Genomic DNA, 24,908 nt, shown 5'->3' on the forward strand with positions numbered 1-24,908 from the left:
ATTATATTGAATGAGTGCATATATTAATGTGCAGAATTGTTTATAATTAAATTTTTTTATTTTGATTTATAAAATGATAAAATTTATAAAATATACAATAATTGAGGGAAAAGTGAATGCGTCGAGAAAACGCAATATCCAAACCTGCGATTACATTTTCCACGTGGACAACCATCTATTAGTCTCATCCGACAGGACTATAAACTCGTGACTCGACGAGCACAAGGATAGAAGCCCTAACTCGGAGTCTCTCTCTCTCTCTGGCACACGCTCTTTTTGGGGCGAAAAAGAGGAGGCAGCCATGGTGTTCTACTTCAAAGCCCGACCGGAGGCTGGCGATTACTCCATATTCATGGGCCTCGACAAGTACGAGAACGAGGAGCTCATCAAATACGGATTCCCTGAAGACATTTGGTAGCCTCTAATTTTTATGTTAGCCAGTTTTTGCCAAGGATTCACACAATAATTCACCGTTTTCTGATTTTATTTCGATTTAGTTTTCCGAATATATCGGTTTTTTATTGAAAAAACTGAGGAAAGAGGAGGAAGGATGCAGATTTCAATGTGTGCGCTTGTGCATATTTGGCTTGTTTCATGTCCACCCAGTAAACAATTTGGATTGTGTTTTTTATGGGACTGGAAAATCATTTTAAACCTAATGGTGCCGCTTCAAATCATGCATCAAAGCCAGATCACCCTCTGGTGGGTGGGTAGCTGAGAAAGTATCGGGAAATTAAACGAAACGAAATCATTTTAATGAAAAAAACACTGCGACTTATATATCCAAAATAGAAACAATTTCAAATCTCCTAAATAATTATTCCATACCCAATTAAAACCCCTTAGCATCTACACAAAGCAAAAAGCTTAAAACTTTTAACTAGTTGGTTGTTCCTTCTCTCTCCGTTTCTCAGCAACCAAACGCACCCTCAAAACCTCGAATTTAGTTTCCACGGGAATGTTTTAGAAATTGGAGCCCCATTCAGAAAGCACAGCCAAAATCCAGTGTATTCAGAAATTACAACTAAATTATTGTTAAAAAAATCCACAATTCACAAATTCAATATATAGAGTTACCTAAGAGAGCTCCGTCTTTGTCGATTCAATTAAAAGAGAGAGAGAGGGACTGTGCCTTGATGCACAATTAGATTCTCTCTTAAGCTTGTCTGAACTTTTAACTGGTGTATTCTTATTAGGGTTTGTTTGTTGCAGGTTTCATGTGGATAAAATGTCTTCTGCCCATGTATATGTAAGATTGCACAAGGGTCAGACTATTGATGATATGAGTGAAGGCTTATTGGAGGATTGTGCTCAGCTTGTCAAAGCAAATTCCATCCAAGGCAAAAAAACTGCGCCAGATTCAGATTCTTCCTGTTTTTATGAAACAGATCGTTTGATTGTGCACATAGTTATATAATATGTAGTCGAATAATTAGTAATTACCTCACGTATTGCAACAAAAAGGTCACACAAATGTAATAAGATCCCCCTACCGGATATACCTGTATATATATATATATATATATATATATATATATATATATATAAAGATTCCTTACCACACTTTAGCTTTGTAGGATACAATCACACGGTTTTCTTTCATGCTTCTGAAATGAGTTTTGTCCTTTCTTTTTTGCTCTGAATGAGGTAGCGGCTTTCTGTTATAGATGGCTTACTGTATCATTATATGCCAGGCAACAAGGTGAACAATATTGATGTTGTTTACACTCCCTGGTCCAATTTAAAGAAAACTGCTTCCATGGATGTTGGTCAAGTTGGATTTTACAATTCAAAAATGGTGGGTCCCCTTCTTGCTTGTGCATATTGATATTTGGGATGCTGCGTAGTTTTTAACTCTTTCTATATTCTCATCTGAAGATGTGTGAGAGATAACTCTTTCTCTTATTTGATGTCGCCATAGGTTCGAACTGTGAGAGTGGAGAAACGGATTAACGAGATTGTTAACAGGTTGAATAGGACAAAAGTGGAAAGGAAACCTGATTTGAAAGGTACAATTGTGATCTCAGCTTCCATCCATGATTCTTTTAGATTGAATATGCTTAAGCAAGTACTCTTTTTGCTCTTTATGGAGGAACTCATGCACAAAATCGGTCCTGTTCCTCTCTAGGATAGTTTGCAATTTTATCTTGTAGCATGATTTTCTTTATATTCATGAGAATTCAGATTGAAGTTATTGGGATTTTAATTCTTCTTTTAATCTTCTATAATCCTGTTGTGATGGTGCTACAAGTCACTCATTTATATCATGTAACTGCAGCCGAGCGTGAAGCAGTTGGTGCTGCAGAAAGAGCAGAAAGAAAACAACAGCTGAGAGATAAAGTAAGTTCCGTATGCTGCTAAAACCAATTCAGGCACAGAATTCTGTATTGTACCTTGATCGAAGGAATTACTTTGGACGTACCTTGATAGAATCTTGACATATGCAACCTATCAAAAAAGGAAAAAAAGAAAAAGAAAAATCTTGACATATGCTCTTCTTGTTGGTGGGAAAGTTTTTGTGGAAATATTATTGAGAAGCTAACATGACATTGAGCTCTTATTCACTTTGCATGCCTGGAAGGCTACCTAATAACAGCAGATTTCAATTTTTTTCCCTCTGGAAAATCATTTTCAACCATCAACGTCATCTTCCTTCCAGTTAATATGTAGAATGCCCAAGGATTAGCATCATGATATCTCTTGGCTCTTGCTGCTCTTACTTGCTTGCAACAGTGCACTACTAGACAAACCCTCTTGTTTAGTATAGTTGAACTCTGAAAATTCCAACTACTTGTGCAATTGCAATTTTCCGTAGCCCTTCATTTGATTACTTAAGCTGGTTAAAGGAAGGAATAGGAGCCCTCTTCTGGAACTTGACCAGTAGTCATATGTCTTGATAGTTGACTCCTTGTGTGTGGTATGTCTTGATTGTTGACTACCATTCATGGAAGGCATGTTGATTCCATCTTTAACCAATAAACGGTCTTGTTTGAGGTAATATACTCCTAATATGCCGTTTTCCTTTAATGTGATTGGCACAACCATTCTAATAGAGGTGTGAGGTATTGAACTTATCCAGTTTTGAGTTCTCTTGCTTAAACCTTACCTATCCAAAAAAACAATCTTCTTCCTGTGTACTTGGGCTATACCTCTTTTCTATTAATAATATTTTTTTCTTAGTTATAAAAAAGAGGTTATTGTGCTTAAAGTGGTCCTTCCTTTTTCCAAAGATTGTACTTCAGTTCACTTGCTTAAACCTGTACAAGTTTCTTTTTGCCAATTTAGTTTTGTTTCGTAGTTATCATGTTATGAACTGGGTAGTTTTCATTTCACTTTGCATGTGACCAAAATCAATTTGATTGCTGTAGGACTTTTATATCGTCTGAAAAATGTTAATCCTAGTATGATGTTAGTTCCATGTTTGAGTTTGATTGTCCTATTAAGTCCATCCCCATTCATATTGTAACAAAACTGAAATGACCTTCTGTCTTGCATTCAACCTAGGGCATTTCTCTTGTAGCATGTCATCGGCAGTTGCCATCAGTTTCTAGAATCTCTTATCTTTCTTTTGTTTTTTCTGTATTTCCCTTAAAGCTTACTTGCTCCAGTCGGTTTTGTTTTTGTTTTGTAACGTATAGCAAGTTGATAATTAATTCTTACTCACATGTTTAGTAAGGACAAAACACAGAACAATGTACTGTTGGTAATTCAGTAATTGAGAGTTTACATTTCTGGATAATTGTCATTCACGTTGTCTCTGCAGAAACGACGTGAGGAGATGGAAAGACTTGAGAAGGAGAGACAAGCAGAGCTAAAAAGTTACAAGGGTTTGATGGTCTCTGAAAATATGACATCTAATAAACAGATTGCCGCAACAAGCAAGTCCTTGCAGGAACTGGAAGAAGATTTCATGTAGTAAGCTCATGATTCTTTAAATGGCCAAAAATTACTGGGCCGATAAGGAAAGCATGATTGTCATTCAGTTAACAGTACCTTGTCTTTCCCTGTGGATGTTTACAAGAAATAGCATCTGCAACTTGACTGAGCAGAGAAAAAAGTTGGGGGGGATGAGGATGAGATTTACCCTCCCTCCTTTTACTTTCATTTGTATAAGTGGATGACGACGACGACGAACATTATTTATATCTGCATTGGGATAATGGGCGATAAAGGTCACTGTCATATTCATAAACAAAACTAGCTATGTTTACAGTTTTGTTTTCTATATTTCTAGTTTGGTTGATTTTTCATTTGGTTTAGATCGTCCCCAGCAACTTGTGATTGGCCATATATGATGATGGGAGATCTTGCAAATTGTTAGGTTCTATTTACAAAAGCAATAATTGCATGTTCATAATCAACTCAACCCTGTGTGCTTCGAGGTTTATTATAGATCGGCAAAGTTCTGGAGGGGTGCAAATGCAATGGAGTCGAGAATGTTCAATCCATTATTTCTGGAGTCTAAGGTTCAATTTGGATATAAAAATAGTTTTATGATTATAATTTTTTCAAATTTTTATATAAAATATAATAAATAATTTAATTTTTTCATATTTTAAAATAATAATAATATTAAAAAATAATATTTTATTTAATTTTCATATCAAATTATCTCATTTGATCTTACTATTCAAACGGGACTTAAAAATAAAGTTATTGGAGATAATGGTCTATTTTTTTAGGTGAATTCTTTTTTTTTTTCTTTTACGCTAAATTATATCTGGTTTTTCTTTTTAACTTTTTATAACGTAAATATTCGTGTTTAATCAAAGAAAGCATGAAATATGTACATGCATAACGTGATACCCCCCAATCAAATTCAAAAATTTGGAAACGTAAATATAAAATCAACTCGCATTAAAATGTTTAATTTCAACTGTATTAAGTAACGTCTGCAACAAATTAAACAAAACAACTCGATAAGAAAGAAATTTATTTGGAAATTTTAAGAAATACAAATAAAAAACTCTCATGCTAGACATTAAATTGGCCTTTTTTTTTCTATACATGGTATATAAAAATAAATCGACTGTAGAACAAACTTGTTGAGTTTTTAACAATTTACTAACTAAATGAAGATGACTTTTAATTTTGACGGGTCCAAACTTATTTATTTATTTTAATTATATATACATTAAATACATATAAAAGTATTTTCTCAATTTAAACACTGGGGAGCCATGGCCCCTACGGGCCCCTCTGGTTCCGTCTCTAGTTAGTGGCAATGTCATGTAATTTAGGTTCCGTTTTGTACTTTCATTAAATTCATATCAATTCAATTCAATTCAATCTCAATCTAATTTTAAACGAAATCTAATATCTAAACATTCACTTTTTAAATTATTAAATTTATCTCAATTCAAATATTTTTTATATATAAGACCTACAATATTTTTTAACTCAATACTTTTTTTTTTTTTTTTGCAAAAACCTCACTTGGGATTGGACACAACCAGAGCCAGGTTTAGGCAACCATTTTTGGCCCCATATTTTGATATCTTCTCCATTTCCAACTCTCCATATCATTCCTCTCTTCAGCACATCCATAGCAGACCATATACTTCTCCATACAAATTATGGAGATTTACCCAAAGGGGCCTCAAGCAAATGAAGATTCTTAAAATATTTATCCTTAAAAATTCTTCCAACTAAAGACTCAGGCTCTTTTAACAGTCTCCAACCCTGCTTTGCAAGTAAGGCCTTATTAAAATCTTCCAACATTCTAAAACCCAGCCCCCCTCTTCCCTTGCATTGCCCCAATCTGTCCCACCTCCACCAATGCACCCCTTTTCCATTTTTATGATGTGCCCACCAAAACTTTGCAAACAAAGCTTCAATCTCATGACACAAACGTTGAGGTAATTTAAACACACTCATAGAATAAGTAGGAATTGCTTGAAGAACAGCTTTGATCAATACCTCCTTTCCTGCCTTAGAGAGAAAGCTATTCTTCCAGTTTTGGAGTTTATGCCAAACTTTCTCCTTGATGCTTCTTAAGGCATTATATTTTGACCTACCAACCACTGCCGGCAAGCCCAGATATTTCTCATACCTGTCACAAAGCACAGATCCAGCCACTCTAAATATTTCCTCCCTGACCTCCTTATTTGTATTAGAGCTGAACAGAATAGAAGTCTTCTGCTTATTTAACATCTGTCCCGAGGCTTTTTCATAGCATTCAAGAATTGCATAGATGCTATCCCATTCATCTTTTCTAGCCCTTCCAAAAATCAGACAGTCATCCGCAAATAAAAGATGATTTACCCTAATGCCTCCTCTCGCGGCTGCTGTTCCCCTTATCACACCCTCATTTTCAGCTTTATTAAACAATTGGCTCAGATCTTCAACACAAACCAAGAAGAGATAAGGGGAAAGAGGGTCCCCTTGTCTCAAACCCCTCGAGGGAACAATGATCTTTCCAGGCTTTCCATTAACCACAACTGAGTAACTAACAGAAGACACACAATTCATAAGTAGCTTGGACAGTTTTTCACCAAAACCCAATCTTTTGAGCATAGCTTGTAAAAAGGGTCATTCCACTCTATCATAGGCTTTTGACATATCAAGCTTTATAGCCATATGACCTGATTTGCCCTTTTGTTTGGTCTGCATTGTATGAAGTAGTTCAAAAGCCACCATAATATTGTCTGTTATAAGCCTACCGGGAATAAAAGCACTTTGGTTCTGTGATATAACCACATTCAGCACCTTTTTAATCCTATTAGCTAGCACCTTCGAGATTAACTTATACAAAACATTGCATAAGCTAATCGGTCTAAAATCCTTCACAGATTTTGGGTCCTTAACCTTTGGAATCAAAGCTATATGAGTATGGTTAAGACCTGTGGGCATCACCCCCCCATTTAGGAAATTCAAAACAGCCAAACATACCTCCTTTCCCACCAGACTCCAATGTTTTTGGAAAAAACCAGCCCCAAAACCATCGGGACCCGGGGACTTCCATGCTGACATTTGCTTCAAAGCCCTCTCCACTTCTTCAAAGGAGAAATCCCTTTCTAATTCCCCTCTCATATCTTCATTAATCCTCACATCAGTGGAAGCAATACACTCTTCAGTCTCTCGGGTGGATGGGTGTGTTGTTGTAAAGAGCTCAGCAAAATAACCCATAAAAGCCTCCTCAATATCTGTTTTGCCTTTCTGCATTTGCCCCTGGGCATTTTCAATTTCCACAATGGTGTTCTTTTTTCTCTTCTGAGTTGCACAAGCATGATAATACTTGGTATTACGGTCCCATTGTTTCAGCCAGTGACTCTTTGCCCTCTGTTTCCACCAAACATTCTCTTGATCAAGCAGTAAACTCAGCCTCCCACTAATCAGCTTTATTTCAATTATCTTCTCAGGACCCTCAGTTTCTTTTAGGATCTTTAGCTTATCAGTCAGTTCCTTTATAGATCTACTCCTTTTTTCATCTGCTTCCTTAGACCAGTGGCACAAAGCTTGTCTACAAGAAATTAGTTTGTTTTGAACCCCCCCTGATTGATACTTCCATGCCCTCTCAATTACTTCCCCACATTCCTCATCCTTATCCCAACACATTTCATATCTAAAAAACCTCTTGAATCTTCTATTGTCCATCCAACCCTTTGAACAGCTTAAGAGTATAGGCAGATGATCTGAACACCAAGCCAAAACAGTCTCCACCTGGATCTCATCAAATCCTGTCCTCCACTCTCTGTTTGCTACAGCTCGATCCAGTCGTTCTTTTATGAAAGTCTCATCTCCATGCCCATTACTCCAAGTGTACTTTATTCCTTTCCATCCAAGGTCCCTCAAACCTCCATCATCCAATGCATTCCTAAATTTTTCCATCTGCCCCTCCCTTCTTTCCTTTCCTCCCCATTTCTCATCTTGGGACACTATTTCGTTGAAATCCCCAATCACACACCAACCAGTCTTAACTCAATACTTCTTTACACGTATATCCATAATTTTTTTCAATTTCTTATAAATATATATAATCTTAACATCTAAATTAATTTTAGATAGATTTCATAAAACTCATTCTATCATCTCATCTCATTATTATTTATAAAAAAAATTTAATTCAACTCAATATACAAATGAAACAAGGTTGTGTTTAAATGTTAAATTGAGTTAAGTTGATATGATAAAATATTATTAAAATATTATTTTTAATAATATTATTATTATTTTAAAATTTAAAATTTTGAATTATTTATTATATTTTATATTAAAATTTAAAAAAATTTAAATGATGATGAAATTGAGATAAATTAAAAAGTGTTGAGCATCCAAACGTACCTCGCTGACATTAGACGCAATGGTCCTCTATTATTGCAATGGTAATTTACTAATTTCAGGGACACAGAGTCACAGACACGAGACACTTCAGAATCATATCATGCACGCTTTTTGCGTGCGTATCTTTGAAAGATTTTTCCATCAGAAACATTTTTTTGGTAATTGATTTTGGTGTCCTTCTAGTTTCGCTTACACATGGGTTAATTTGAGCAGTAGAATATTGTTATAATACTTTATTATTAATTTTTATCTAATTTTTATTTTTATTATTTATTTTTTTATTATTATTCACATTATATCAGCTCATTATCTAAACACAACTTAAGATTCTCTTTATGAATTTCAGATACGAATAAAAATTTTTTTACAATTTTTTATCTTAATCGTCTTCAAATAAATAAAGAAAATGCTAGTATATTTTAATTTTTTTAAATATTTAAAAAAAATATATTTTTTAAATGATCTGGCCAGCCGTAAGAACCGGAAGACCAACTAACATGATCCAATAAATGCACGTGGACTTCACTGTATTTAATACAACCTAGTGATTGAATAAAAAAAAATTGAAGGAAATTTTGATGCCGTTAACTGTTGTAATTTTGTAGTGCATCCACGTATTAGTCTACCCTATTTCAAGTTTTTTTGCTCTTCTTCCTTCTTCTAAACGTCATTTATGATCTTATGGTTATATATTAAGAGTTTTGCTACAAAATTATTTTTACATATTTATTGTACACTTTATTGATATGATCAGTTAAAATAATTATTTTATATTAAAAAAAACAATACAACCAATCATATTATGTGCGTAAAAGAATACACAAAAATTACTTCACATAGAATTTTTGATATATTAAATACATATTTTCATCTTATTTTAATACTTTATATCATTATTTAAATAAAGAAAATAGGCCATAATCTTTCGTCATTAGGTTATTTACATATTGAAAAATGTTATTTTGTCAACTCTATTTGTCTTCTCATTTTGGCACCTCGTGCATTTTAATTTTTTTTTACTTAATAGTTAAGGAAATGATTATTAGTGTATTGATATTTTTTTTTTATATTTTTTTAAAATATTTTAAAATAATAAAAAAAATAAAAATAAAAAATTTGAAAAAAAATAAGAATAAAATTTTAAACTATCGATAAAATGGAGCGGTGCACTATTCATATTTACTTAGCGATGAATACTTGTCTCATACAGTAAATATATGTATTTTTTCATGCTATTTGATACAACGACTTTCACATCAAAATCGATTCCATGTATTTTTCTGTTATTATCTAAATGGCAGGTAATTATTTTTTTCTTGGCAAGTTAATATTTATATATTAAAGCAAATATTATAAAAAGAGATCTAGAGTTTAATCAGTCCAAGATTATAAGAGGTGGATTTTTTTTATTACGTAAGTCTAATAAACATTGAGCTATTTGAATTCGGGGTATGCTGCCAAACAAGGTATTTGTAGCGGCCCATCGCATCAGGAAGCGCCCATCTGTTTTGATATCTATTGGATTTTCTGTATTAACTAGCTTTAGAATGACTGATATCAATGAGGATGTTTCGGATAGACCAGTCTGGTGAAGATGAAGGGCATGGTATTGCATTTGTAACTACCTGATTGTCTCCTTCAATGATTATCATAATTATGTTTGAGAGATTGATGGCTTGTTTGGATTGATAAATAGTCTCATCTCATCTTATTATTATAATTTTTTTAAATTTTTATATAAAATATAATAAAAAGTTTATTTTTTTAAATTTTTGAATAATAATAATATTAAAAATAATATTTTAATAATATTTTATTCAATTAATCTAAAACTATCTTATCTTTTCTTATCTTATGATTCAAAATTTCAAACTAACTCTCGAATAGCTTCCTAAAAAATAGCAGGTTATACAGATGATTATATATAAATAATCATATATATATATATTTTTTATATGTCATTTTAATTCGAAATTTGAAAAAAAAGGGGCACTTGTTACTTATAAAATCACAAGTACAGGCCCACGTTAACACTCCAAAACCCTAAAGACATAAATCGCACCCTCTCCCTCGCTCCCTTCCTCTCTGTCGTTTTCTTTTACTTACAGTCTTTCCCTCTAAATTGTGGGCGTACAACCATGGCGACGCCTTCGTTGGACGAAGATACGGCGAAGAAAGTTCTCCGACAGGTCAAACATAAATGATTTATTCTTATGTGTTTCACTTTCTTTGACTTCCAATTGGGTTTGCATGTCTGTTGAAATCTTTTGTACCATTCTTTGCAGGTTGAGTTCTACTTCAGCGATAGCAATCTCCCAAGGGACAATTTTCTCAAGAAATCCATCAGTGAAAGCGATGATGGAAGTATCCTTACTCTTCGATTTATCGATTCTGTCTTTAATAATAATCTCTCCATCAGTTTGCGTTCGTGTGTTCGCGTGTAAAATATGTACATATTTATGTCTATGTATTTATATGTTTTATCTCTCCCTCGGTTCCCAAGCATTCTGCTTGCTCTCGACTTTAAATCATGCACCGTTTGTTTTGGTGGAGAACTTGAAAGTGTTCTTCGAAAATATTATCTTGGTGTAAAAAGATGTTTCCATTCCCCGTCGGAGGAATCTGAAGATTCACCAATACGGATGTTGAAGTATTAAGTTATGAACAATAAAAGGTTTCGACCCGGGTTTTCGCTTTTTTTTTTTTTTTCTAATTCGGGACTTGAGCTTTTGGTTGAATATTGTTTTAGTATGCCCCTTTTTGTTGAACTTGACTGTGAGTATAGTGGTGGATTTGGCTTTGATATGTTCTTTTACTCGGATGAGAAATCATCTCAATTTGGGGAACGTGAAGCCCAATGAGGTCCCAGAAGATACCGTTAAAGCTGTTGCCGAGACCCTTACAAAATCTACTTCTCTAAAGGTTTCTGAAGATGGTAGGTTTTGTTCTCTCATTTTCCCTTTTATAGTCCAGTTTTTCCAAGAGAATGAAGCAAAAGAAAGGAGAAAAAAGTTAATCATATTTTCCAATATTTATGAGATTTACCTGGTATAGGAATATCATAATAAGAGTAAAAAAAAATAGAAGAAAGGATAGAGTTTTTCTTTTAATTAGTGGGGGGGATGGATTTGGTTCTAAGATTTTTGAGGCTGATTAATATTTTTTACATCGTTTCCTTTTCTTTTATTATTTTCCAGGGAGAAAGATTGGTAGAACTACTGAACTCCCAAAGCCAGAAGACGTAATCGAGCAACTAGACATAAGAACAATAGCTGCATCGCCGTTAGAGTATGGTGTGACCCAAGAAGATTTAGAGATTTTCTTTGGTCAATTTGCCAAGGTATTGCCATGTTGTCATTTTATAACAGTAGGAAACTAATAAAAAAAATTTGTATCAGTAAGAAACTAAAACAGCAGCATGTTTTTTTTTTTTAATATGAACAAAAATTTAATGTATCCAAGGCATGGGGACATTGGGGAGCCCTGAGAAGTATGCAGCTACTTGTACTTGTCCAAGGCCATCAATACTCCGGGGCATGCTTTGTCTGTTGTACCTATTAATATCTCAAAAGGGTTATGTAATCAATCATACATTTCTCTCTAAATTCACCCTGCCAATTGGGGTTCCAACTTCTCAACAATACCATCCCAGATTGTTTTCAGCTTAAAGATGCCCTTAAAGGAAGCCTTAAATACTTCATAAGTAGGCCTGCCACCTACATCCCAGGATCTAGCCAAATCACCGATATATGCGACGGCCCCCACATGACCTAACTCTGACTTGGCGCTAGTTCTTTGAAAAACTTGGCCATTGTGTTAGTCTTTTACTAGAAGTCATGGTGGCATTAGATCTTGCAATTCAACATACTTCAGGAAATATATATCTGATATTTTTAGTTATGCTTCTGTGTATATGAGTTTATTTACCCTTTTCAGGTTAATAGTGTGAGGCTGCCCCGTCACATTGGTGACAAAAGGTTCTTTTGCGGTACTGCTTTGATTGAGTTTTCTACAGAGGAGGATGCTGAAAAGGTTTCGAAGCAAGGCTTGGTTTATGCGGGTGTTGCTTTAGAACTAAAACCAAAGTAAGCTCTGTCCCTAGCTAGGGGGTAAATAAAATCCCACCATCTTGATTTGTTTTGAATGAATATTAGTTTTTTAATGAACCATTATTATGATGTTCAATGATGTTTTTTGGTCTGTTCTGATTAAGGTTAACCGTCTAATGGACAGTAGTCTTGTTGAAATAATCAAAATGTTTGTAAGGAACGTAATTGGTCTGATGTTCATCTGTCATAAACGGTGCTGAAGCCTGAGGATCATAATCTCCAATGGTATTGATGTTCTTTATTCTTTGCATGAAGAAGAGGACAAACTAAGACGCTAACTTATAAAAAAAAAAATAGAAGAAGAAGAGAATGGCAAAAACAGTTGAATTTTCATGCAATTTATTTTTGTTGCTTTCATTTAGGTACCAGGAAGACATTCCTACTAATATGCAATTACAATGGGGAAAATAGTGGTACATTATAATTGTTTGGTTGGGGGTATATTGCCGGAATTGAAAGTTTGGGCAAGACATTGCATATTGCATCGTAGTTTGAAAGGAGGGGGGTTTGTGTATTTTTCCCCACCTTTTCTAATTCATGCCTGTTCATGTTCATTATTTTTATCCTGTCACATGTTCCCAACAAGAAGTTTTCAATTTCAGGAGGGATTTTGACATAGAGAGAGCAAGAGAAACAGAGGAACATGAGAAGGCTCTTTCTCTCAGGGGTCCAAATTATAAGAATAACTCAAATGCAGAGTCAAAGTATGTAGCGGATACCACTGCATGTTTACTATTTAACTTTCGTAGCCTAGGTGGAACAACTTAGTGTTAACTTCCTTCACAATGATTGCAGCTACCCTAAAGGCTTAATTATTTCATTTACACTAAAGAGCAAGTCAGATGGAGATTCCACAGGACAAAATGGTACTAATGTCACAGCCAATGACTGCGAAACTGCTTGCAAAACAGACGGGGTATTAGATTCTTCAGAAAATGCGAATGGAGAAACTGAAAAGGTGGTGGTAGAAAATGTTAATAAAGATGGACAAATGCCAGGAGAGAATAGTGAGATGGGTGATGAAGAAAAGGATGACGAGAATAATGGTATGGGGAGTGAAGAAAATGAAAATGAAAATGAAAATGAAGACAAAGAGAAGTCTCCCAAAGGTCCCACTAAAATAGTTTGCGAGAAAGAACAGAGAGTTAATGCTGCTGCCTACAAGGACGACATGAATGTTGTTTTGCGTGAGGATCTGAAAGTTGTCTTTCAACAGTTTGGCACAGTCAAGGTATCTTCTGGATTCTTCTTCCTATTCTTTTGCTTGAGATGTTAGATACCAAAATAGATTGAAACTTAGGGTAGAACTTAGGGTAGACACCTTATCTTCTTGCCTCATTCTTTTCATGTAGTATCCTTTAAAGATCCCACCTTTTCCCAACTATATTTTGATCATAAAACATGAAGAAATATGCCAACCCAAGTGGTTTGTGTTCTTGTTGGCAAATTTGCATATCTTTTTCTTGTGTCATATGGTCATTACGTTGAAAAAGATCTTCAGTCGCATCCAAAATCTTTTGGTTAATTCTGACACATTTATTTGTATGTACTTTTTCCTGGTGAAGTACATTGATTTCAAGCTTGGAGCAGATTCTGGATACATTCGGTTTGAAGAACCTGAAGCAGCCCAGAAAGCTCGTGCTGCTGCTGTCCTTTCTGAACAAGAGGGCCTCCTTGTTAAGAATTACATTGCCATTCTAGAACCACTCACTGGTAGGTAGCAACTTTTATCTTCACAATTTTGATAGGTTATATGAAAGCTCAGTATTGCATGATGATTCATTTTCTTTTCCTAGTTGTAGTCTTGGAATGTGAATTACAATGAGCTATGGTGGGATTTTTATTTTCCAAGTGATGGAAAATAATAAAGTTCGTAAATTAGTATGCTTCAGAGTTACATGCTTTACATTCTGGTGTTTGCCATTGATGAGATGAGGCAAGGCACGCTGAATTCTTGATGAATTTGACCATTGCTAGTAGGTTTTTGCTTCTGGAGAAAATCTTTAGATTGGTTGCTAATAATGAAACATGTATCTTGCGATACGAATTTGTATTGGCCAGAACTTAAATTTATATAATGCAATTATGCTTGTCTGCCCCCTTGATGACTATATTTATAGCCTTAGTTATTTCCATCATGAAATGAGACTAATAGAGTGAGTGCAATTTGTTTTGCCTTATATGCTTTCAGGTGAGGTTGAAAGGGAGTACTGGAGCGTTCTCCGTGGTAGTCAGGAAAAGCACAGGGAAATCAAGGGACACCGAGGAAGGTTAGTATATGAGTATACAAGTGTCCTATTTTTACATGTTCATCTAGTTCAGAATGTTTTGGCTGCACTTTTTGTTGTTGTCGTCACCTGCAACACCTATGTAAATATTTCTCAGTATTTATTTATTTTTCTAATTTATTTGCGCATCGTAGGGGAGGAAAATACAATAGAGGTGGGAGACATGGTCGCTACAGGGAAAATGATACTGCAACTGGTCGCCCAAATAAAGCCCAGAAAGTTGGAGCCACATGAGCAATTTTTGAAGCTTCAATCAGTTATGGGATCATTTTTCCAGGACACCTATAGACTTCTGGGGAAGAAGAAGTCCCCTCTCCTTGCTTCTCGATCCCCCGGTGTCTCTCATCTTTTCTAGTTTATGCACTTCTTCATAATCTATAGTAATGTATTTTGCTCCCTTCCCGTTCAATGTAAACTCGACTAATTTAACTTGTCTCTGAAGATAAGTTCGCCTTTGTGATCCCGTGATGTCAAACTTGTTCTTCACAAATTTTGCTAGTTGTTTTAATTTATTACTATTCTTTGAGTCAATCCCACATATCTACCTCTCATGGCAAGTTCCCCTTGTGATTCTGTAATTTTGAACTAGTCACCAATGCGCTTCTCTTTATCTACCTTTCAGCTTGAGATTTTGAACCTGTTTCGTTCACCCCATCCAAATTGTGGTCGTGAGATCTTATAATATTTATTGTGGTACTGTTCATAAGATCGGACCCATTCAAACACACGTAAATCAGGGTTACAGGATACAGCAAAGAGCTTTGCCACACAACCTCCACTATACTCTATACTTTTTTAAATTTTTAATATTTTTAAAAATTTTTTTTTTGAGTTTATTCTTTTTAAATTATTTCAAATTTTTTTATTTATTATTCATATAATAAATATTTAATAAAAGAAAAAAATAATAAAAATTAAAAATAATGTGGAGTGTGGAGTGTTAAGAGATTGTGATGATTTTTTGTACAACAAATGGTAATTCAAAAGTCAAAGATCTGCTTTAATAATTAATTTAATTTTTTTAAATAAATATCAATTCAAATTTTTTAAATTTTAAAATAAAAATAATATTAAAAAAATATATTTTAATAATATTTTATTTAATTTTTAATTTTTATTTCAATTTATCTTATAAAAAAATAAAAAGAGGCCTAAAAATGGAGAGAGCTTTATTTAAAAAAAAAAATCATGTTATATATTATTCTCTTATTTAAATGATACTTCCCATCATTATTACTCTTTTTTTTTAACGAAAATAAAAGTAATATGTTACACAAAACGAGATTTTTGAAATATTACTTTGCTGAAGAACAATAATTTGTCGGTTCAACTTGTGGAAAAAGACCAAACAACGATTATCAAAAGTGTCGCGATTTCCACGTGTCTATATCTCACCCGTTCACTCACTGAAACCTGCTCGGCCTTTAACCATAGGTTTTGAAACTCCCGAGTCCGCCTTAAATGTTTGAATAAGCTACGGAACCTTTTCGCTCTCTCTCTCAAATTTTCTCCTCTCTACTCCGAAGTTCATTTGCAGATCGACTCTCTCTGCTACTTTTTGCATATCTTCCTTCGTCTGGATCTGCAAATGCGCATCGTTATGATCACACCATTACTTTTCTCTCCCGTTCGATTCTCTTCGTTTCGCATTCTATAGCTCAGTTTGTTGAGTGCCTACCTTAGGTAGGTTTTCGCTTGCTTCAACTTGAAATATGTTTCTTCGATGTTATTTTTCAGTTTCAACGAGCTTAGGATAGAATCGAATTTTAGTTATTCAAGTCAACTAAGCTTGAAATTTATCTCATTTTTCTTGCAATCTATCCAGATTTTTTAATTTAATTTTCCGTATTTGAGATCGATGGATTTTAGGTTTTCTTTTGGAACATCTTCAATGTTTTGTCGGATGCATAGTATATTGCTTATGAATTACTAGATTGTTTCAAAAACATTTGTGTACTTTTGAAAAAGAAAACATTCAGCAACACTTTTATAAGTCGCAGATCTTTTCTAGTTTCGAAAACTCCCCAGACTGGCAAGAATTTCCTACGATTTTCAAAATTATCTGAGCTAGACAGCACGATTCTTGTTCAATGTCATTTAAGTTCACTGACTTGAGGGATTGATAGGTGCCAGGTTGTGGTTAATGAATTGGAAATATCTTAGACCTCTTAAGCATTGTTTAACCAGCTCGGCAATAGTTGAATTGTGGATGAAGCTTGTTCTATTTATGTTGAAATGTCATTATATGAGATTATTGATTTTACCTCAAATGGATCGATTCTTCCAATTATGAATTATAGATTTTTGCCCCTATCTAGTTTTCTCTAATATTTTGTTTGTATCTACTCTTTATATATTTATCATATTTTGTTTTTCCTATCAATTTTGACGATTATGTAAGTAATTTTAGGATTTCTATTTTTGTATGTGTTTCGTTCCCTTAGTCTGTGGGTTCTCTCGTGTGAAAAGGTAGCCCCTGGCTCTTCTTAGTTAGAATATAATGATTTGGAGAGCATATTCCAGAGAGAGTTGCTGTCGCATGGGAATTGGGGTATGCAGGTTTACCTATTTGTCAAGAAACTATGGAAGGTGACCAGACAATCTATACTCCTCAAGATGGGCTTGGTGATGGTGGTCAGAAAATGCGACCTCTACACGGGTATTCTAATAGCATCTTGAATCTTTTTTAGTTGTCATTTCAATGTCTCCGATGTTCTTCTTCTGCTAATGTTCTACTGGGCATTCCCTCTTGCTTTGGAACCAGGAAAATCACGTTACCCCCTCAAACTATCATTCCTTTTGCAACATGTTCACTGAACTATCAAAATTATAGATCTGCCTCCAGTTTGATATATTAGTTGCAATTATTCCCTCATTAAGATCTACTCATTATATAGACGATAGTTTGGGGGCAAATTGCATAATGTGTAGTTTGGAGGTAATACGACAATTTTGATAGTTTAGTGGTCATACTGCAAGAGCAAGAGGAGTGATAGTTTGAGGGAATAAGGTGTAGTTTTCCCCCTTTTTAATTAATAAACAGGTTATCTAAAGCAAGTTTCTGTATTTTCTCCACAACTTTAGATGATACACTATTTTAATTGGTGGTGAAGATTTTTTTTTTTCTTATAGTTCATGCCCTTGTGTCATGCTCTACTGGGCTTTTCTTGCCTTTATGGCTGCTCTTTTGAAAAAGAAAAATAAAAATACCGGGAAACAGCTTCTCTCTCTCTTTTTTTTTTATTTGGTCATCTAAATCACACACTATGAAACTTAACTTCAGGCCGAGGAATTTTTTTCCTATATTGGTAATTTCTCTATTGAAAGCCCTACCTTCTTAGTAGTATAATTTTTTTCTTCTTGGAGATGGGTTACTTCTACCTATATCATGCATAGCTTATACTTGGTTGAGGCAATGACTATTCCATTAGCATCTGAACTGTTTTAAACATTGCACAATGGGTTTTAGGAGGACAACTGGTCCTACGAGGCGTTCTACCAAAGGCCAATGGGCACCAGAAGAGGTAACGCCTATTGTTGTTTATAATGACTAATTTTTCAATATGTTATCGTTGCTGATAATATATTAACTGTGTAATTCATTGTTTTGTTTCGTTGATATTCATGATTTTGGATTTAAAGCCGTTTGTTTTTTTCGTTAAGTGAACGGAACAAATTTCCATGTGTTTTAGGACGAGATTTTGCGGAAGGCTGTTCAACGTTTTAAAGGAAAGAACTGGAAAAAAATAGGTATTATTGCGGAACCAATGCGTTTATCTCCACCAGAATATTATCAAACAAATGATGGGCTTGCTTACACTTCAGCATTTCTTTTGTCATTGTGCTTTTATTTTATCCTTTGTTATCCTTCTTATGTCTTAATCAAATATTTTTCTTTTGTCTATTCTTATTCTTATGATCAATAAAATTTTAATTACTGATAAAAAAAATATCTTTCCTGTGTTTTATATTTATCATTTGTTTCCTATATTTTACATTTACGAGTTATTGGTTGCCTACGAATTTGGATGGTGTACAGTTTTTGAACACCAATGAAAGGATCCTACTTATTTAATTTTGAACGACAAATATTGGCTTCTATAGGAAAGTAATGGAGGTAACAATAACTTGTAATTTTTTACATTGGACAAACCTGATCAAAGAACAAGGGAGGAATTTTTTCAGAAAGGCCAATTTATTTGTTGTTTAGGTTTTGTGTTACATGAATTTGGTTGATTCCTTTCCAAATTTTGATGAAACGAGAGTCATCAAAATTCTGCTTGAGCTCGTCTGAAGGATTGTTTCAGACAAATTTATCCCTCTTTCTTCATTCCATTTTTGTGCCACGCATTCTTTTCATTCCAAATGGGCTCCTGTCGGTCCCTTCCTGGGTTTGTTTTGTCAAATGTTATGAACATAGCTTTTTTTTTTTCTCTTTTTGGCTTTACTCGTTTAAGATTGGATCAAGTTCTTATAAAAAAAAAAAAAAAGATTGGATCAAGCTTTTGAGGTATGTGGTGAAGTCAAATGAAAATTAAATAAAAAAATACATATTCCAACTGTGATTGTTTCTGCTACGCTGGGCCATGTGCTGGCAATAGGCTATTATCTCTTCCTTGCGGCCCTTGCCGCTTGTCTCCAATATCCATCTATTTCTAAAATTTGGACTGAACCACTTTTGGGTGCAGTTGCTGTACTTGTTTCATCTGACCATTTATTTCTGCTAATGTGCTTTATTAACTATTAGTTGGTGGTACTTTTGATTTTTCATAACTTACTCATTCATTAGTTGTAAAATTTGGCCATGCAGCGGAGTGTTTCAAGGAGAGAACCGATGTGCAATGCCTACATAGGTGGCAGAAGGTCTTAAATCCAGAGCTTGTCAAAGGTCCATGGTCTAAAGAGGTGACTTACAATATCTGGCTGCTATTCATATAAATTCCCCGTGTTTTTTCCAAAAGTGGCATTAAATGACCCTACCAGCTATTTTTGCATAATGTGTATAGGAGGATGAAATAATTGTTAAATTGGTGAACAAGTATGGTCCAAAAAAATGGTCCACCATTGCACAGCATTTACCTGGGCGTATTGGGAAGCAATGTCGTGAAAGGTATGACTAAAGGGCTTTTTCTAGCTGATTTAATAGTTTTCTCTTTACCTTGAATACCCCCTTCCCTTTTGTCTTGTATGTAGCTTGTGTCAGAAATTGTATGCTGCATTCTTTACTCACATGAAGTGATACCACATTTAGGTGGCATAATCATCTTAATCCTGCTATAAACAAAGAAGCATGGACCCAGGAAGAGGAACTGGCTTTGATTCGTGCTCATCAGATTTATGGGAACAAATGGGCAGAGCTAACAAAGTTCTTGCCAGGAAGGTTTGTGCATTAGTAGCTTGTATAAGAAGGCTGTAATCTGCCACTATTTTACTTCGTTTTAGATTCTCTAAATTCTTCCGTTTCTAATTCTGGGACTATAGGTTTTATTTTATACTATTCTATAACAACATTTAAAACTTACAAATTTTTTACTTTGTCATATATCTGCTCGTGTGGTCAACAGGTCAGACAATGCTATAAAAAATCATTGGAACAGTTCTGTGAAAAAGAAATTGGATTCTTATCTGGCATCAGGTTTACTCGCTCAGTTCCCAGCGCTTCCTCATATCGGACATCAAAATCAACACATGCATTCATCATCTTCAAGGATGCAGGGCAGTGGAGATGATAGTGGTCCCAAAGGGATAGAAACACAGGAAACATCAGAATGCAGTCAAGAGTCAACTGTTGCAGGTTGCTATAAGTCTTCAAGTGATATGACCAATGCAGTTTTGCATGCCAGTGAAGAATTCCCATTGACTCGAGAATCTGGTTCAGCGAAGGAACAAAGCTCGAGCCCACCATCTTGTTCTGAACAATATTACACATCTCTGGAAGATGTTGATTTTTCAATGCCAAATATTACTTGTGAAGCAGATTGCTCTGACAAATTTCTGGAACAAAATTTCTCGCATGATGCTGGAACTTCTGCAGGTGGGGATCACCAGTTTAATATACATGCAATACCAAATATCTCGTCATTGGAAGTGGAGCAGGAATCATCACAGTTGAAAACACATTGTATAGGTACTAATGAAAGCCATGAAACAATGGATGTTCCATGTCAAACTTCAGCAGAGTTGAGAGCTTCTACTTCAACGGGGTGTATAACCATGGGTTCATATAAACTAGAGAACATGAGGATACCTGATGATGAATGTTGTAGAATTCTATTTTCGGAGGCATTAAATGATGGTTTTTTCTCTGGAAGTCATACAAAAGTTTCCAATATTGTTCCCTTGGGGGAATGCACTGATTCATTTTGTTGCCAATCATCAAACTGCATCATACCTGAAGCTGATGGAACTTCAGCTGTACAATCTTATTGTCCTCCAAGGTCTGATCTAGTGGGAAGTCCGTGCTCTCAATCTTTTAGGTTCCTATCATCACTTATATCTGTTGACTGTGCTACACTTCTATATGGTGATGAACCTAACCAGTTGTTTGAAACTCAGGAAGAAGGGTTTGTCACTGGTGCCCATGAGGGCTTTATTTATACCAATGATTTCACCAATTCTCCTTCCAACAATGGTACAGATAATGCAGGAATGCAAGAGCAACCAGATGTAAAGGAAACTTCAAAATTAGTCCCTGTAAATACTTTTGGCTCGGGATCAGATATCACAGACACATGCCCCTCTGTGGGTGAGAGACTACATGTACATTTGGAACAGCAGGATGCCGGAGCACTATGTTATGAGCCGCCTCGTTTTCCAAGCTTGGATATTCCATTTTTAAGCTGTGATCTGATACAATCTGGTAGTGATACACAACAAGAATATAGCCCACTTGGAATCCGCCAACTTATGATGTCTTCTATGAACTGTATCACCCCATTTAGGCTGTGGGATTCACCATCTCGCGATGATAGTCCTGATGCATTTCTGAAGAGTGCGGCTAAAACTTTCACAGGTACACCATCCATATTGAAGAAACGACACCGCGACTTGTTTTCACCACTATCTGATAGAAGAAGTGACAAAAAGCTAGAGATTGACATGACATCCAGCTTGAGCAGACATTTTGCTCACTTAGATGTTGTATTTGATGAAATCAGTACCCAAAATGCACCTTTCTCTCCATCATCCAATCGTAAAAGAAACTTTGGAGCCTCCCCTATGGATAAAGAAAATACTGATTGTGCCTTTAAAGGGGCCGAGGGAAAGGGAAGAGATGGCACTTCATCTTTCGATGATAGAAATTTAGAGAAAAATTCTGATGATAGTAATTTGCAAGGCAATACGAAGCAGCCGACTGCTGATGTTGATGCTAAGACCAAGGTTAATATTGACACTGCTGCCCTTGCCTTGAGTTATTTTACTAGATTTCGTATAATTCTTTTTAAAAATAAAATTTAAAGCAGGATTAGTTTTCTAAAATGAAGTAATCAGTAAAGAGTATCTAACTTATCCAAAAAAAGTAAAGAGTGTGACTTTTACTTTGTTAGAACAAATTAAGATGTGGTTACTATTGCAGTGTTGCCAATAAGCTAGTATTTAACTTTTTGAGTGTTGTCAATTGTGGGTTAGAATTAAGTTTATGCAATAGGTTTAGTATATCTGTGTTTGTGTGTCTGTGTGTCTGTGTCATGGTTTCTCTAATTTTTACCTTTGTCAGGTCCAGCAGTCTTCTGGAGTCCTTGTTGAACATAACATGAATGATCTGCTTCTACATTCTCCCGAACAAGTTTGTTCCAAAGCAGACAGGTTGTTAAGATCAAGCTCTAGAACTCCAAGAAATAAACAATCTAGAAGCTTGGCAGCTGCATCAGACCGAGGCATTTCTAACCATTTATCTTCAGGAAATCCATGTGCACATTTTCGCTCCCCTACTCTTTGTGGGAAAAAGAATGAAAGTCATTCAGTTGCAGTTACATGCACTCAATCTGCTTCTTCATCAGCTCCTCTGGAGACCGCTGGCCATAATGTACGAAATGATGCTGGAGTTGAAACCTTTGGCATGTAAGATTCAGCCAATTTTTGTTTTTGTTATCACTTTTCTTGTTATTGCTATGACATAGTTTTTGGGTGATTACTGTTGATAATGTCGTGGATGATGCTGGTATCATTTTCTCTTCTGCATGCAACTGCAGAAGTTACTTGTGGGATTTTAATACCAGCAGCATGATGTTGCTGCGCTTAATTTTAATATTCCCTACTGATTTCTTGTTGATCATTGAAGGCTTGACCATGATCATCGCTAATACCTTTGATGATGGTATTTGTTTCAGATTTGGTGGAACTCCATTTAAAAGAAGTATCGAATCCCCTTCAGCATGGAAATCCCCTTGGTTCATCAATTCTTTTCTGCCAGGCCCAAGGGTTGATACTGAAATAACAATTGAGGTATATCACAAATTCTGGTTAAAAGTATTTTCTACAAGGTGTTAGATTAGATATGATTTCTGGTTCTTCCACTAATACCCTAGATTTCTTCCAGGATATAGGGTATTTTATGAGCCCAGGGGATAGAAGTTATGATGCCATTGGGTTGATGAAACACATAAGCGAGCACAGTGCTGCTGCTTATGCCAATGCTCAGGAGGTTTTGGGAAATGAAACTCCAAAAACATTAAAAAAGGGAAAATGCAACAACCATGGGAGTAGGGACCAAGAGAACAGTCGTGTACCCTACAGTCATCATGGGAACCGTTCCCACATGGCTCCAACTGTTTTGGTATGACCAGTTTTTCACGAATTTCTTCTCTAGGAAAAACAAAAAATCATAAACTTGCTGGCTCGAGTGTACAAGATTGATTAAAAGCTCTATAGAGTTTGGCGTGTACAGCAGCAGTTCCTCGAGCGATTCATAAAATCAAGAATCCACAATTTTATTCACCATAAATTCTTGGATTATATTATTATTTATTAGATTCATAATAAATATAATGAAGTCTTCTGAATTAGATTGTTATGGAACTTTGCAGACAGAGTGTCGCACCCTTGACTTCAGTGAATGTGGAACACCCGGGAAGGGAACAGAGAATGGGAAACCCTCGAATGCAGTAAGCTTGTCAAGTAGTCCTTCTTCTTATCTCTTGAAGAATTGCAGATAGCGGTTTCCTATGACTAAAGGCCTTTTGATGTCATATTCATATTTTGAAGCAAATATATTATAGATATGTTCTTTTTTTTTTTTTTAATATTCTTCCTCGTTTTCCTTTCCAGTGCTGGATTCAATTTGATTAAGTCATAGAAGATTGTTCTAAGTGCATTATACTTATTTAACCCTCATTTGACGGGCAGACCCTTTCCTCTTCGAAAAGAGGATGCATCTACACGTCGCATTACCCAGCAGAATAATGTTTAGAGTTCCCACACGAACATATTTTGTTTGTCCCCCAGAGCATAACAAAATGCTTTCTCGCAGAAAAAAGGCAGACAATTCCGACTTTCTTCTGGGATTCAGTTAGCTGAGCAATGAGCATTTTGCCTGGGCCATGTGTAGTAAAAGGAAAGATTTTTTGTAATTAGTTTATGGTTCAAGCATTACATATGTTTTATGTTTTTAGGAGGATTTGGATTTGGATCTCTTGGAGTTCTTAACCAAACTCTAAAGCATAAGGTGAGAGATAAATACATGAAGCGGATTCCATAATAATTTACTTAAATGTTATGGCATTCACTCTATGTAGGTTAATGAAGTGTAGGTAATCCAAATCGCCAATCCGTTGGAGATCTGTTCCATTTGCATAATGAAACCACTAAAGCCATGACCCAAGAAAAGCCCTCCATCTTTTTGTCCTCTTTTCCTATATTAGCGAAGCACTCGGCCGGTATAACTTATAAGCTTTGTGTAGCCATTGAAATGGATGGATTTTTTATACTTTAGTGCATTTTTGGGATTGAGGTGGATGATATAGTTTTTTAAAAAATCTTTACAATCTCTTAACACTCCATATTATTTTTAATTTTTATTATTTTATTATTTTATCAAATATTTATTATATGAATAATGAATAAAAATTTTGAAATAATTTAAAAAGAAAAAACTCAAAAAAAAATATTAAAAATTTAAAAAAATATGGAGTGTGGTGGAAGTTTTGTAGTAAAGTTCTAATTTTGTGAAGATATTAATTTTGTAAAATTTAATCTTCTTGTTCATGGTTTCTTCCATATTTTGTTAGAA

General features: G+C 34.9%; 3 protein-coding genes across 9 annotated transcripts; all 3 read left to right on the forward strand.

Annotated features, from left to right (window-relative positions):
• The first annotated feature begins 187 nt into the window (after positions 1-187).
• On the forward strand, positions 188-4,259 carry LOC108984845 (coiled-coil domain-containing protein 25-like). Its single transcript, XM_018956920.2, has 6 exons — positions 188-414; positions 1,213-1,340; positions 1,695-1,798; positions 1,922-2,009; positions 2,279-2,340; positions 3,764-4,259. Exons 1-6 carry the CDS (start codon positions 302-304, stop codon positions 3,914-3,916), a joined length of 648 nt encoding a protein of 215 aa, XP_018812465.1. The 5' UTR covers positions 188-301; the 3' UTR covers positions 3,917-4,259.
• A 6,051-nt stretch (positions 4,260-10,310) lies between these two features.
• LOC108984308 (la protein 1) lies at positions 10,311-15,211 on the forward strand. The gene is made up of 10 exons (XM_018956220.2): positions 10,311-10,472; positions 10,569-10,647; positions 11,069-11,218; positions 11,481-11,623; positions 12,220-12,368; positions 12,995-13,096; positions 13,188-13,623; positions 13,958-14,105; positions 14,584-14,662; positions 14,815-15,211. Exons 1-10 carry the CDS (start codon positions 10,422-10,424, stop codon positions 14,912-14,914), a joined length of 1,437 nt encoding a protein of 478 aa, XP_018811765.2. The 5' UTR covers positions 10,311-10,421; the 3' UTR covers positions 14,915-15,211.
• Positions 15,212-16,163: 952 nt separating this feature from the next.
• LOC108984306 (transcription factor MYB3R-1-like) lies at positions 16,164-24,442 on the forward strand. Of its 7 annotated transcripts, none has more exons than XM_018956218.2 (13): positions 16,164-16,363; positions 17,125-17,339; positions 18,150-18,204; positions 18,373-18,430; positions 19,491-19,585; positions 19,687-19,790; positions 19,932-20,060; positions 20,245-22,060; positions 22,407-22,741; positions 23,011-23,125; positions 23,220-23,456; positions 23,707-23,784; positions 24,026-24,442. In XM_018956218.2, the coding sequence occupies exons 2-13, from the start codon at positions 17,263-17,265 to the stop codon at positions 24,080-24,082; spliced, it is 3,156 nt and encodes a 1,051-aa protein (XP_018811763.2). In that variant the 5' UTR covers positions 16,164-16,363; positions 17,125-17,262; the 3' UTR covers positions 24,083-24,442. The 7 variants fall into 7 exon arrangements, with proteins under 7 accessions (XP_018811763.2, XP_018811764.2, XP_018811757.2 ...); XM_018956219.2 differs by having other exon boundaries at positions 22,398-22,741; positions 23,948-24,441; XM_018956212.2 differs by having other exon boundaries at positions 22,398-22,741; positions 24,026-24,441.
• Positions 24,443-24,908: the final 466 nt, after the last annotated feature.

The sequence above is a fragment of the Juglans regia genome, chromosome 8 (assembly GCF_001411555.2).
Source record: "Juglans regia cultivar Chandler chromosome 8, Walnut 2.0, whole genome shotgun sequence".
NCBI classification, from domain to species: domain Eukaryota; kingdom Viridiplantae; phylum Streptophyta; class Magnoliopsida; order Fagales; family Juglandaceae; genus Juglans; species Juglans regia.

What these genes read in the sequence shown, in the direction of transcription:
- LOC108984845 (XM_018956920.2), top strand. Translation starts at nt 302, where the DNA reads ATGGTGTTCTACTTCAAAGCCCGACCGGAGGCTGGCGATTACTCCATA. An exon ending in GATTTTACAATTCAAAAATG is followed by an intron (nt 1,799 to 1,921) that starts GTGGGTCCCCTT and finishes ATGTCGCCATAG; the next exon opens with GTTCGAACTGTGAGAGTGGA. An exon ending in AAGGAAACCTGATTTGAAAG is followed by an intron (nt 2,010 to 2,278) that starts GTACAATTGTGA and finishes ATGTAACTGCAG; the next exon opens with CCGAGCGTGAAGCAGTTGGT.
- LOC108984308 (XM_018956220.2), top strand. Translation starts at nt 10,422, where the DNA reads ATGGCGACGCCTTCGTTGGACGAAGATACGGCGAAGAAAGTTCTCCGA. An exon ending in GCTTTAGAACTAAAACCAAA is followed by an intron (nt 12,369 to 12,994) that starts GTAAGCTCTGTC and finishes TTTCAATTTCAG; the next exon opens with GAGGGATTTTGACATAGAGA. An exon ending in CATTCTAGAACCACTCACTG is followed by an intron (nt 14,106 to 14,583) that starts GTAGGTAGCAAC and finishes ATATGCTTTCAG; the next exon opens with GTGAGGTTGAAAGGGAGTAC.
- LOC108984306 (XM_018956212.2), top strand. Translation starts at nt 17,263, where the DNA reads ATGGAAGGTGACCAGACAATCTATACTCCTCAAGATGGGCTTGGTGAT. An exon ending in GCCAATGGGCACCAGAAGAG is followed by an intron (nt 18,205 to 18,372) that starts GTAACGCCTATT and finishes CATGTGTTTTAG; the next exon opens with GACGAGATTTTGCGGAAGGC. An exon ending in AAAGAACTGGAAAAAAATAG is followed by an intron (nt 18,431 to 19,490) that starts GTATTATTGCGG and finishes TTGGCCATGCAG; the next exon opens with CGGAGTGTTTCAAGGAGAGA.